Genomic DNA, 14,588 nt, shown 5'->3' with positions numbered 1-14,588 from the left:
AGCAAAACGATGTTTATTAGAAAACCTTTATTGAACTTCCTACATAAAAACAGTAACGCTTTATGACATCACAACATACAAAAATGTTTGTTTTGGGACAAAAGATTCGGTATAATTACAAAATGACAAAGGTTGCTGATGATCTAAATTAAGCCTCATTGAGGCTGTCGGCAAACTGGGAGAATCCTGCTGCATTGAGGGCTGTGACCAAGTTCTCCACAGTAGCCTGAGTTCCCTCTCTGTCCTGCCAGGCCACTAGCAGCAGTTTGGCCTGCATGTCAACGTCTTCACTGTCTGTCTCGATCTCTCGCAACTCTGCCGCCTTCATCTCCAGCTGGCTGGCCAGAGTCTTCCACTGCGAACCCAGTTTGGCTGCTAGCTCATCCATCTGCTGGTTTGTCACCAGCTTGCTCTGCATGCTTGGACCTGGACAGAAGACAGAATGCAGAGGAAATGGAACAAGTGTCTGTCAATACAATCTGGGTTTTTGGTTTGTTATTACTCCACACAAAATCCACTTACAAGTGCAGATTCTGTTGCACATTTTTGAACAAGGATTTCTATAACACAGGAATTGTGGGAGATATAACAACATTTGCAGCCAAGTTGCAGACATTCATAATTACCACAACAGCAAAACTTGACTTCTGTTATTATGAACAATCGTGAATACAGACTTGAATTGGTCTCTTGGCGTCTTAGTAAACTAAAGCAGGTGATGGTGTGGGTGAGAACAGCAGCAGAAGGTAATGAGAGTTTCAAATGTTACTTTCAAGAACTCACTGTCATTGCTCTCTTTAAGAAGATTGTCTGAGTTGTCATCGTCATCTTCCTCTCCTGTTTTAATCTCCTCAGAGGGGATGTCCTTCTACATGTAAAAAAAAAGTCATCACAACATCGACGAGTTAGTTGACAGCATTCAAGTGCACCATGCTGTCTTTACATAAGGCTTGTGTATATTGGCGTGTACATGTAGTTTTTTGGCACAGACAGCTTAGTTATGACAAAGAATTTGAGCTCACCGGCAGCTCTTTGGCCAATTTGCTAACCATGCTGTCCAGGTAGTCAGCCAGGCTCTTGAACTTCTGGTTGGTTGGCTGAAAGAAGTGGGGACTCCTTCTAGACAGCAGCCTCAGAGCACGCCAGCCATAGTTGGAGTTCCGCACAACCCTACAGAGATTCACAGGAAATCGAGCAAACATTACACATTGCATTTATACACCGATCAACAAAAACATTAAAACCACCTGCCTAATGTTGTATAGGTTCCTGTTGTGCGACCAAAACAACTCTGACCCATCGAGGCATAGACTCCACAAGATCGCTGAAGGTGGTCCTCTGGTATCTGGCGTCAAAACATTAGCAGCAGATCCTTTTAAGTTCTGTAAGTTGTGAGGTGGGGCCTCCACATGAATCAGACTTGTTTTTTTCCAGCACATCCCACAGATGCTTGATCAGATGAGATCTGGGGAATTTGGAGGCCAAGGCAACACCTTGAACTCTTTGTCACGTTCCTCAAACCATTCTTGAACAATGCGTGCAGTGTGGCAGGACAAATTATCCTGCTGAAAGAGGCCACTGCCATCAAGGAATACCGTTGCCTTGAAGAGGTGTACCTGGTCTGCAACAATGTTTAGGTAGGTGGCATGTGTCAAAGTAACATCTACATGAATGCCAGGACCCAGGGATTCCCCGCAGAACATTGCCCAGAGCATCACACTGCCTTTGCCAGCTTTCCTTCTTCCCATTGTGCATCCTGGTGCCACCTCTTCTCCTGGTAAACGACGCACATGCACCTACCTGACCACATGATGTAAAAGTAAACATGATTTACAGACCAGGCCACCTTCTTCCATTGTTCTATGGTCCAGTTCTGATGGTCATGTGCCCATTATAGGGGCTTTCGGTGGACAGGGGTCATCATGGGCACTCTGACTGGACTGTGGCTACACAGCCCCATATGCAGGAAGCTGTGATCCACTGTGTTCCGACACCCATCTTACCATAGCAAGCATTTAAAATGTTCAGCAATTTGAGCTACAGTAGTGCTTCTGTGAGATCGGACCAAATGGACTAGCCTTCGCTCCCCGTGCGCATCAGTGAGCCTCGGACAACCATGACCCTGTCACCGGTTCTCCTTCCTTGGACCCTTTTTTGCTCGGTAGTGACCACTGCATACTAGCAACACCTCACAAGACCTGCTGTTTTGGAGATGCTCTGACCCAGTCGTCTAGCCGTCACAATTTGGCCCTTGTCAAAGCTGCTCAGATCCTTATGCTTGCCTATTTTTTCTGCTTCCAGCACATCAACTTCAAGAACTGACTGTTCACTTGCGGCCTAATATAGCCCACCCCTTGACAGGTGCCACTGTAAACGAGATATTTATTCACTTACCTGTCACTGGTTTTAATATTTTGGTTGATCGGTGTATAAATAGTCTTCCCATTTGAGTTAAAGGTCTCAGATTCATTTTGATTTTAAAAAGTGCATTTGGACATAATAAAATGTCTAGTTTCACAAGACTCTGGAACAGTTGAAGTGCAGACGTACTTGTACTCCTCCTCTACCATATTAGCTGGGTCAGCTTGTTCAATGGCCTCAGCAAAGAACTCGTCCAGGGATGGCATGAATTCCCTGAAAGGAAGATATTAACATGTTAACCTACTGGCTATCATACAACAACACTCGGTAAACTTTTAAAATCTGCCCAAAAATTCAAGGTAAAAAAAAAAAATCTTAAAAATTAAACATCTGCAGACACACATTTAAAAAGATGAAATATTGGCCAGAGGAGACTATCGTTATAAGACAGTTTAGCATTTAACCATATAACGTTAAGATATGTAAGATATAATCGTTCCACCTCAGTACCTATTTTAGAAGCAAAATATGTCAAAATCTTTATTAACACAAAAAAAGACTGAGAAGGCCAATAATGTAAAACAAATGCAACAGGCAACAAGGTGGCTCATTGACCAGGTCAGTGGTTCTCAATCATATACCACTGAAGGTCACAAGTTTACAGGTTGTAAGTCAAACCAAACACTGCACCAGTTGAATTCACTGACTGGCTTACCCCTCTCAATAAAGATAAGACTGATGACCAAAATCAGATGGTGTAGTGCTTGCTTGTATACTCTTGACCCTCAGTGGTACGTTTGAGAAACCCTGACCTAGAAAAATTCTTGTCAAGAACCACTGACCTGCTTTCTGACTTGCAGGCCTCCATGTTGTCCGAGTTCAGGTTCCACAGCCTGGTCAGCTCGTCACTATGAAACAACACACAAGAATCTATGCAATAGAAACACATCTGATAGGCTTTAGCTCATTAATTCTTGTACATTCTTACTGGCGTTATCCAACAAAATTTGTCTTTTCACTTATTGGACCTAAAAAGGGAAGTCATAAAGCAGTGGCTGTTACACAACAGCCCAATTTGAGCTAGTAAGGATTTATTGTCTCCCACCTTAAACACAGCACATGCTTGTAGTCACAAGGACCTGAATACAAGCCTGCTGTTTAAAGATCAGTCTCCAAGATAACCACGCCACGCTACTGCCTACCCTGCAAATTAACTGCTTACTTTCCCATGAAGATCTTGACGTCCGGGCCCTTTCCAAGGAAATCTTCCGGAGCTTGTCTTTTCCTGGTTGGCCTCTTGGGTTTGTCATCCAATGTCCTGTGGGAGGGAGAAAATAAAACAGCCAGTGGGCATCTTTGTTCCCTGATGTTTTCCTATGTTCAACAAACAACTGAAACAGTAAATGAGTGGGTTTGTTTCATCACGTTGTCATACCTCTCTTTAACAAAACTTGGACATCCCTCATTCTTCCAAGCGTTCCAGTTTTCCTCTGTGTTTAGGATATGCTGTCAGAGATCAAAGAATTTATCAGGGAATGAGACAAAGATATAACAGCAACTTTAAGGACAGCATATCAGCATGGACAAACACTTGACCAAATACAATTCCACCAGATCATTCACGGTGGTGAGACCTACCTCTACCATGGTGGCAAACTTCTCTCCTTCTGGAGGAATCTCTCTCAGCAGCTTAATAGAGGGAAAAGGTTACAGATCAGTTAGGCTTTGTGTGTCCATTTCAATTTTTGTTATGAGAAAAGGTTCATATAATGATACATAAACAGAGATATGCTCTGATATGGAAGAATTTAATTCACCTTTGTTTTTAAGGTAACAAATTGCCACAGAATTATACATTTGGATTCTCTTTCAGTTGTGTCTTATCTGAATTTAATATTTTTATTCGATTACAAGTGTTCACTTCATTATTTCTAGTCTTAACTGATTTTTTTTCTTATTTACTTATAATACAGCACCCCAAAGTGCATGAAAGAAAAACTGAATAACGCATGTGATTTATTGTTGATGAACTCCAATAAGGGCTCTCAGCCTTTGTCACAAGTAATTTTCATTTCAGGAAGTAAATGGCAGCTAGGAGGTTACTATGAAAGAAGCCATTTCTCATCACAAAAAGCCATACATTGCTGGAGCCCGTCAACTATGTTCTAACGGGGGCAAGGAAGGAGAAAGAACAGCTAGTTGTGTTAGGTATGAGTACACCAGAAACAGCAAGAATAACAAAAGTGAAGAAGGGAGAAAATTCTAATTTGCACAGCTCAAAAAAAACAAAACATTTGATTCATGTCCTACATAATTAAAAACTCTTGAAATCTGAACTGTTCCACATATTCCCATCCATCCATTATCCAAACCGCTTATCCTACACAGGGCCGCAGGGATGCTGGAGTCTATCCCAGCGATCACTGGGCAGCAGGCGGGGGAGACACCCTGGACAGGCTGCCAGTCTATCACAGCTGTTCCACATATTTGCTTAAGTCTATTCCTACACTACTATTTCAGGCATTTGTGAGCAAATAATGAGGAGGTTGTAGGAATACACTACCTAGCCAAAGAGCAAATTGAGAGGAATTAACCTGGATTACTACAGACTTAGATTTTAAAGACTAACACAAAACAGAAACACCATCAAAACAAAAATGTGTTATTTCATCATCAGTATTATGACTTTCCAGTCTTGCTCAGCCAGGAGACTGGCCTTCTTGTTTGTAACAACGCTCCTTTCAACTTTTGGTCAATCAAGGATGTTCACAGCTGTGCAAGCATATCAAAGGTCATATAGATCCAGTAACGGAGCAAAACTGATATGGAGTTTCAAAGGAACACAACAACAATGCATGATCAAAATTGGCCACCTGACTTGTGACTGACCTGGTAGACCAGTTTGGTCGTCTCTTCGATCCACGTTGTCTGGTCATCATTCAGAATGCAACTGGAGCTGTTAGATGATCAAGATAAAAGGAGACCAAATTTCAAAAGCTGATGGGTGGATTGACTGCAATTCTTCTACTGCTTTCTGTGACCTCAGATAGGGCATCTGTAAAATGTGCTTGCTGTTTCACATGGCTGAACACATAGCCTCACCTTTTGAATTTGACTTGGCCCTTCAGATACTGGAAGAGGATGAGGTACTGCAAGAGGATGTGCCGCCGGAAGTTGCTGTCACTGAGCTGCAGGTCCATCAGCTGGAGGTAAAGGACACAGACACACAAGCAGAGGGATGGGAGAAATGAGAGGGAATACAAACAACACAACAGTATCTATTGAAAAATCTGCACAAATATAAAGCTCTTCAATTGAAGCATTACTGGACAGTTGCAATGTAACTACTGTAAAAAAAACTTGAGTCCAGCGGTAACATCTCAGTTAAGAACCCAGTTGTGAATGACAACTGCACAGTAAGACTACAACTGAAGATTATTTTCATTCTCGATTAATCTATCAATTGTTTTGATTAATTGTTTAGGTCATCCAATGCCCATCACAAGTTCCCAAAGCCCAAAGAGGTGTCTTACAACTGTTTACTTAATCTGACTAGCAGCCAAAAAACAAAACTCCCAAAGTATTAATTTTATTAGGCCATAAATCAGAATGACTAATCAATTAATCAACTAATTGTTTCAGCACCACTACATTCCTGACAATGACATCATAGTCTTTTTTGCAGTTAAATGTATGCATATCAGCGTTCCATTGGAGTTTGGTCATATTGGTAAACCCCCTGTTTGCTTTTAAATATTCACAACAGAACTGTAAAAATAAATTCCTGCAACAGGGAAAAAAAGTTATACATGAACTTTAAATCGTGAAAAAGACATCCATTGCTGTAACGACGTAGTTTCATGATGTTTAAAAAAGAAAAGAAAAAAGACTTCACTGGATGTGATAGCAGACCCCCCCCCCACACACACACCAACCTGTAAACCTGGTAATCCAAACCAATCAAAAATCATATTTAGCTGTTTCAAGTAATTAAACACCCAGGTGATGCCTTTCTGCCTTCCAGCTGGTGGAGTAAACAAAATTTGATTCATACTTGTCAGGTAGCTTGAGTTGAATCCCCCTGCTCTGTAGCTTGCTCATCCTTCCTACAGTGTAAGCACTGAAAGACCTCAGTTGAACTGATTAACCAAAGACTCTGTCATTCATAAACTCAAGGCACTTCCTGCCAAACCTCACCTTCTCTTGTTACTGTACAAAAGTACAATTCTGCCCATGCTACTGTACTTCTCCCCCTGTTTCTTCACCATCTTAACAGTCACCAGTAGAAACCAGCTCATCCGCATCTTGCACAGTGCATCCAAAATCATTGGCCTTCCCAACCCCATCCTATAGCACAGCCATGATACACAGAGCACTAACCATCACTCAGGATCCCACTCACCCCTTTAACCCATTCATCACATCGTTTCCATCTGATCACATGTACAGGGTCCCTCACCTGGAGACAGGCCCACTTTAAAAGGAGCTTGGTTCCTTCTGCCATTAGTTCTAAACTCACTAAACCTCCAATTGTGTTAATGTATTGTCGTCTCCCCGTCCTCAATGTATGTTGTGTGGTATCGATACTATGTACACATGTATTTACTGTACGCGAGGCTCTATACATGGGGTAAAAACAAATCTTCTGTATGACAAAGTATCTATCTATCTATCAACCGTCTTAATAGAAAAGGCCAGATTTCTCACCTTTTCACTAGTGAGGAACTTGGCAAAGTAGACATGTTCTCCTCCGGATGTTCTCAGCTCCTCCTCCAGCTTCCTCTTTGATACCTGCATGTCATCCAGCTTGTAGCTCTTAAACACTGCCAGGGTCTCATCTGAATACTGTACAGGACAGAGTTGTGATCTCAGTATTCCAAAATGGTACTTTTTAATAGTGAAGTAACGTATATGTGCGGGCAACGATTAGAGGATATCAATCAAATGAATCAGCAAGAATTAAGGAGCAAAACACAAAATGCCTGTGCGAATTACAGATGTTTTACCTTGAGAAACGTCATCCAAGAGAACTTGTCATAACACTGCACAGGGTTTCTGAAGTAGTCTTGCAGGGTCCAGAACTTTCTGTACAAGTTGTAGTCGATTGGAATGGAACTAAAGGTTTAGATAGATAGATAGATGACATTTTGTTGCATAAGCAATGGTACATGGCTGTGATATGGTTTCTATTCAGAAATACTGACAACCGTGATATGATGCCTATCAAAAAACATTAAAACCATTGCGGTATATTCTAACACAACCACTGTATCACTGACCATGGAGCAGGTGTGTCCTCTTCCCCCATTTCTCCTTCCTCTACCTCCATGCCATCTTCCTTTTCTTCTGTATGCTACACAGGGTTTACATCAACAATTAACACATTTATGCAAAACCTGACGTAAGATAATAAAAATTATTCTCGTGACCTGCCTCCCCCCTTACTGTACCTTTTGTCCAAGAGTGCTCTCTTGTTCATTTTTGTTGAATACCGTGATGTTGTCTAGGTTAAACTGGCTCTGGAGATTGAGACCTGGAAACAAATGTTAAGTAGCAGGACGTACATTATGTCCAAGAACAGAGAGATGAGTAACATGTGGGGCACAAGGCTGTATCAATTTCATACCTACTATAGAGCTTTGGGAATGTTTTTTTTCCCTCCCAATTCAGTGATTGGGTATTAGGTTTTAATTGTGAGTATGGCGGGCCATCGAAGTATGGTTAAGATAAGCATATACCTCAACTATATAATTAAATAAACTAATAATAATAAAATTATAATATATATTATATATAATGTAATAATAACAAAATTATATAAATCACCAGTTGATATTAAGAGACTGTTAAAGTTTTATGACAGATAGTGTGTGAAAAATCATGTTTGAGCCTCTGATCTGTATGTATGCCGATAGTTATCATGATTGGATTATGTTAATTTCGATAAACTTTAATGATCCCTGTGGGGCACAATAGCAGAGAGGTAAAAATTTGCTTATTTCCCTCAGCAGTCACTACTGAAATATTTAGCAAGATTTCCTGTAAAAGACAAAAAGTCAAATTGTTCTCTTACCCGATTTCTCAGACAAGGGGAAAAGGCGGGCCAGAAAAAGCTGGATTCGCCCACAGAATACAGTATTCTGGGATTTAGACAGCCTCCTCAAGAGATCTAACAAGATGGAGAGGTGTTTCACAAACAATTAAACCCTTAAAAACTGCAAGGTCTTTCGTAATTGTGACAAGCAGTCGATAAGATCCTTACCGTTACACATCCTCAATAAGTAGTTCTTCCCGGCTGTGTAAAAGGAGTTCTGAGAGGAGATGGGGGAGCAAAAACATGTAGTACAATCAAACAAAAGGCAACTTCAACAAACACTGATGATCTTGGAGAAAGACGTCAGGTGCTTTTACAGAGAAGCCAAAAGTGTTAATTACCGATTTCCAGGTGGAGACGTTTTCCTCAACAAAAGAGAATATCTTGTCACACTGGTCAAGAGGAAGGCAGTCCAGTATATCCCCCAGCAAGAGGAAGGGAGTTGTGGCGGAACAGATACCTGCATGGAGAAGGGAGGGGAAGAAAAATCTTCATGACATAGCAGCCCATTGATCACTTCACCTCAAACATTAGATATGTAGTTCATAAGCAGCAAATAATTCAACTGGGAAGGAGTTACCCTCAAAGTGGGAGATGACATACTGGGATAGAAACACATCATCCAAGTAAACCAATGTATTTTTTTAATCAAGTGAGTACCTTACCCTCTGTAGCTGCATCGATACTGAGATCAATGAGAGACAAGTAGTCATCACAGCTTGTTTTCTGTTCAACCTGCAGAGAATGCAAATATTCGAGTTAGGCCAGAAGGTAATTCAATTACACCAGGTAACGTGCAAGTAGAACGATGTATATTTACTTACATTCTGCTCCCCGAGGACCACTCTCAAAGCTTGGTCAAGGGTGGTTTTCTTTTCCGTCTCACTGCAAGTGGAGGTGACATGGAAGGCACAAGGGTGAGAAAGCGTTCATGCTGCACCCGTTAACGGACAGCCGCTGTATTCTTGCTGCCACTTGAAAAAACGCTTGGTTACTTACTTTCCAGGTATCTGGTTGAAAGCATTTATCAAATGTTTGCTGGTCTTTGCTGCCAGAGCGCGTCTGGCCGAAGCCTGTGTATGTATTTAAAAGTAAACGTGAGAACAAGTGACGTGCGAGGATGCTGCATAGTGAGTTTAGTGTTATCTTGCTAGGCTAACGCGAAACGCTGGGTAAGCTAGCTAACACCGTTAACTATGAGCCAGAAACCACAGATCCGAGGAAAAACAAGCCTACGGAATGGTATACATAAAAAATAACATGCAATTAGATGGGCAGTTTTAAATACCGTAGAAAACGGAGTCTTTTTCTCACCGTAAATTTGTCTTTAGCGTCGGTAAAATGATATAAGGGCAGCGACATATTTGCACAACAATATGACCCTGAATATAGGTAATAACTTCCGGTTGCCCCGGATGTGAGCGCAGCTGCAATGAGTTCCGTATTCAAACTGATGCATAGAAAGGGATAACTGAAAACTTCTAGTCTTGACATATTTAACAAACTTCCTGTCGGTTTCGACAAGTATGAATGTAAAATTGACGTCGGTAGCATGTTAGCCTTTAAATCCATTTTATTTAATATTTGTCTAGTTCGTGTATAAGTGGCCTTCACACATTGTTTTGCAGTTCACACTTGGCAACAAGATGGCAGTGTTGTTAACTCTATGGCGAAGACGACTGACATCAGCGATCAAATCAGATGCTGTAATTGCGCGCAAAATAATCGTAATGGAAGCGAAGGCATAAGATTTTTTTTAATTGCGTTGGTAAGACCTAAATCTAATTATCCCTGGTGTTTTCACAGAAACAATACACATGTCCCTATTTGGTGAAATGTCAATTTAATAGTTTATTAGTTCTTAACAGTTCTAATTTAGTTTTGGGTTGATGGTGAGATCGCCAGTTAGATGATAACATTCATTGTGCCCAGTTTTTTTTTATGTTGCCGGCCATAGAGTTAGCGGTAAGACTCAGGTTAGGGTCAGGGTAAAGGTTTATTATGGCATGCATAGGTCATGGCTCGGATTAAGCGGGTGAAAATAAATGAAAATCAGCAGACAGGCACTAGTAACGTGTTTTTGCCTGCATATGTGTGCATACAATTGCATGCAACAGGCAAACAGTGCAATAAACACCGAGAACACTAATCTGCATGGCATGTATTCATTGGCTCTATTTTTCGAACAATGTCATTCGGAACATTAGGAGTGGCAGAACATTACTCTGTTGAATTAATCATTAACTTTGATGGAAGCACCCTAAACATTGCGGATCTGTGTCCTACTGTGAGTGGTAGTTTCACAAGTCAAGGACTCTGAAGTACTTCTTCCCTTTGGACAAATTCCCACTTTTCTGAACTTAGTCACCCCCTCACAACCGTTTCAAGTTATGTGCCTGCATAGGCCGTCAACTGAACCTCAGGGTGTTGTACAGATGTTTGAAAAACACCAAAGATATAACGTAGGCCAAGACCGTCAGACAGGCAGATTCCATGATGATGGAGAGTCTAAAGAAAAACCATCATATAACTGCCTTATCCTGCCATTTTGAGTGTCAGCGTGTTTCTCATACACCAAGCCTCTCTCTTCCCATCTGCAATGTTAATTTGAACCAAATTATTTCCAGTTTTTAACCAGTGCACCACATGTCTGGGCAGTGCACCAACCACCACCACCATTTGACGAAGCGTTTTTTGAACCTGTGCCAGAAACTCACAAGAAGCAGAGCGAGGGAGTGAGCATGGTGAGACAAACCTGGCATTACAGATAAGACCTCAGCATCAGCCTGCACAGCGAGCATGGAGACGAGATGAGTGGCGCAAGGGCTGAGTGCTCCCTTACAAGTCCTACCAGGCTTTAAAGAGGCTGTCACGTTATCCATTTAACATGTCAGTATGCCGTTTACATCATAAAATGAATATTGATGGCTGTCACTAAATTCAGGGTTTGTCCTAGAGAAGGAGTGTATTTTTTTTTAAAGATGAGACAGGTGAATTGTTTTTTCCCTCACAACTTGGTGAAATCAATCACGTCTTGTTTTGTATACACTCAAAAAAGGCTGGGCAATCATTCACTATTCTTGTTTATCTTCTCCTAATGGTATCACATTGAGAGGAAATTTGAATGTTGTCATGTTGTTATGCACAGTTTTGTTTTCTAAGGTAATGATAATGGGAATCTATTACCGCACAATTCTTTCAAAATGAGGTCGGAAATATTCTGAGGGAGTATTATTTGAAAATTAGTTTTGATTTGATACCAAACAGTTCAATGTGATGCACCCCAGTTGGATTCTCAAACATTATATTTTTGCATATGTAAGGAGATTGAATATATTACCTATGATTGTCATGATATTTTCTGTTTTGAACAGCATAACACTCCACTGAGAGTTCCTCCTTACTGGGCAACAGTAACGAGTCGACCCATGAACACTCTCCCATGCCTAGTAATCAAATAATCAAGCCAAACACAAGGACCAAATAATTGGATGAGGAGGATTCTGAGATAAATAACTGAAAAACAACAAAAAGGGCATTGTAAATCTTGTTGAGCACAAATCTCAAAACAAGAGCTAAAGACAATGCTTTGACCTCGGAGGTTAAGCATACAAAGGAAGTAGATTTTAGACAGGTCTGTCACTCCTCAGAGATTCCAGCGCTGAGGACCCAAACAGAATACAGCATGGCTCTTTGGCATTGCTGATGTTATTAATGCAGCTACGCCTTTACCTTAATGTTTTTCTGTCTACGGCAACCTTATGGTAAACTAAACCCAAAGAATTATGCACCTGTGCATGATGCAGCTAGGGATGCACAGATATCACTTTTCCACTGCTGATACTGAGTCCAAATATGAATCTTGAAATATAGAGTACCGATCGGTTACTTTTTCTAAACAGTGCAGATTTAGACTGTTTATTTGGGGGTCAATGGGGAAAATATTTTAGATAGGAACAGTTGCAGGTGCAGGTTTATCCCTATAGTGGTGACATATGCCAGACAGATATATTGCTTCAAAAAAGGAGGAAAATGATATGATGATGATGATGGTTGAGGCCTGTGTTAACAATAACGGCCATTGGTGCTAGAATCACTGATAGAATCCGCGGTGGCAACCCCTGAGAAACAGAGAACAAGCCGAGAGAAGAAGAAAAGGATGAAAATGATAATTCATCCATCAAAGCATTTCTTTTTTTAAATGTTTCAGCTGTAGCCCATAAACATATTGAACTATGTCGAATGTAACACACTACCCTCTCGACATGAGTTTTCCTTAAGTGATAGAAAATGGTTACACCATCAGGCAAGCAGAGAAAATAATCATGGACACCTCCCACCCACCTGACCCTGTCCATCAACTCCCACACTGTGGAGGCTTATACAGCTCCCAAGGAGGTGAGATAGCCCCTCTCTCTCTCTCTGGCCCAAGCTGGACAAACTATACCAGTCACCACGAGCACTTGATCGTCCTCCATCTGCAGGATGTTGTTTAACTTTTGTCGGGTCTGTCAATTGTGTTTGATATTCACTGTTGGTGTGAAGTTTATTGGCGGCAAATGACGGGTCACATTTCCTCCTCTTTGCCAAAATGAATTCCATTTGTCCGGCTGTGAGGCAACAGATGGAGAAACTGAACAGGAGGCTATGACAAAATCCATGATAGTTCCCCTCTCTGGGTTTTACAAATATTTCGTATAAAAAGAAAGAATGCATCTCAATCTTCATCCCACCCAAAGCAGAATGAGGAGAGTGGTCAATGAGAGGACTTCCATCCAACAGGTTATCCAACAACTGCTGGATTGTTGAACAAAGGAAAACATTTACAGACTATAATGACTGTATGAGGGGGGGGTGTTAAACTCGTTTGATAGTTATTCAATGATTTGTGCAGTGTTGGGGGCCATTTAATACTCATAACCTACGACACAGGATATGAGAGGGCCCGTGTTCATTGCTGAAAAAAAGAACATAGTTGTGATGAAGCCAAAGAGGAAGTCTCCCCCAAGCTCTGCTTCTTTAATCATACCCCTTTTTCTGCAGGAAAATAAGTTTTTTGGGGTTTTTTTTTAACGTGCAATTACCTGATAGACATCCTTGTGTTGTTTCACTACATGGAGAGGGTTGGGACTGTTGCCAGACACCTTGAATAGAATAATCTATGTGAGACATTCTAAAACAGCGCCTGTCGAGGTCAAAGGAGTACAAACCAAACGACGGGGGTGTTGTGGACGCTGCATAAATGTTCGCCAAGTTATGTAATGCTAGCATGACTTCGCATTGCATGTTATATATGTATATAAAGATTTTCAAATTTAAAACCAAGGCACCGAGGTTCCTAAAATATATTCAGCTGTTCAGTGTACACATTTCCTGAACAGAACCAGTCACCAGATTTTACTGCTTGTCTGTGTCTAATCTCTGCAATGGAGAGCAATGAACGGCTGAATTGAACGGTTAGGCCACCAACGTGGCCTGGGGCGGGGGCACCACAGCCCAAACCACTATATTCCTAATTTCTGGGTAAAAGAAGAAAAGCTTATTCCGTCATAGGCTGATCCTGCTAAATTTAAAGTAAATGTCAGATATTACGATATCCCATTTAGACTGCCTTTAGCTCGGTTAGATTTGCTTCTGCAACACTGAGGGGGGGGGCATCACAAGGCAACTCCAGATTAAACATATCTGAGCTAATTTTCACTATTAGCTACAAACATGTCAGCACCTGCAACGTCACAGAGGTGAGCTGAAGCACCAGGCCGCCTCAGTCACACAGGACCAGCTGACGAGTGGCGAGGAAGTCGATGAGGAAGCCTTTGTGGTCCTCGCATCATTCAATTGGGAGAACGAAAAACTGCCTGTAGATGTAAGGGATCAGCTGCAGTTTCTGAATACCACTCAGAGTAGGGCTAGTATAATCTCTAATGTTGTCAAACACTCCTTTCCTCCAAGACGGATCGCAAAACAAGAGTTGAGGCCAGTAACCCCATAACGTGTTAACTGGCAGGGCCTCGTCCCTGGCTTGCCACCTTTAATTCCTGAAAGCCATTAAACCCAGGCCGCTAAACGGTGCCATAAAATGCATAGTACCGGCAAATTCTGCGGCAACAGCCTGCCGAGGCACAAGGTTTAA

General features: G+C 41.5%; 1 protein-coding gene across 1 annotated transcript; it reads right to left on the bottom strand.

The window, feature by feature from the left end:
• Positions 1-31: 31 nt before the first annotated feature.
• Positions 32-9,853, bottom strand: thoc1 (THO complex 1). The gene is made up of 21 exons (XM_056293353.1): positions 9,770-9,853; positions 9,455-9,528; positions 9,280-9,340; positions 9,121-9,190; positions 8,797-8,915; positions 8,624-8,672; positions 8,435-8,530; positions 7,812-7,894; positions 7,641-7,714; positions 7,368-7,476; positions 7,069-7,206; positions 5,464-5,564; positions 5,251-5,317; positions 4,000-4,050; positions 3,797-3,867; positions 3,584-3,679; positions 3,204-3,269; positions 2,551-2,634; positions 1,023-1,170; positions 784-868; positions 32-426 (listed from the first exon to the last, which is right to left on the bottom strand). The coding sequence occupies exons 1-21, from the start codon at positions 9,815-9,817 to the stop codon at positions 149-151; spliced, it is 1,968 nt and encodes a 655-aa protein (XP_056149328.1). The 5' UTR covers positions 9,818-9,853; the 3' UTR covers positions 32-148.
• Between the last annotated feature and the right edge of the window lie 4,735 nt (positions 9,854-14,588).

The sequence above is a fragment of the Lampris incognitus genome, chromosome 14, assembly GCF_029633865.1.
Source record: "Lampris incognitus isolate fLamInc1 chromosome 14, fLamInc1.hap2, whole genome shotgun sequence".
Classification (NCBI taxonomy): Eukaryota; Metazoa; Chordata; class Actinopteri; order Lampriformes; family Lampridae; genus Lampris; species Lampris incognitus.
This window is presented reverse-complemented; position numbering and strand designations above follow the sequence as displayed.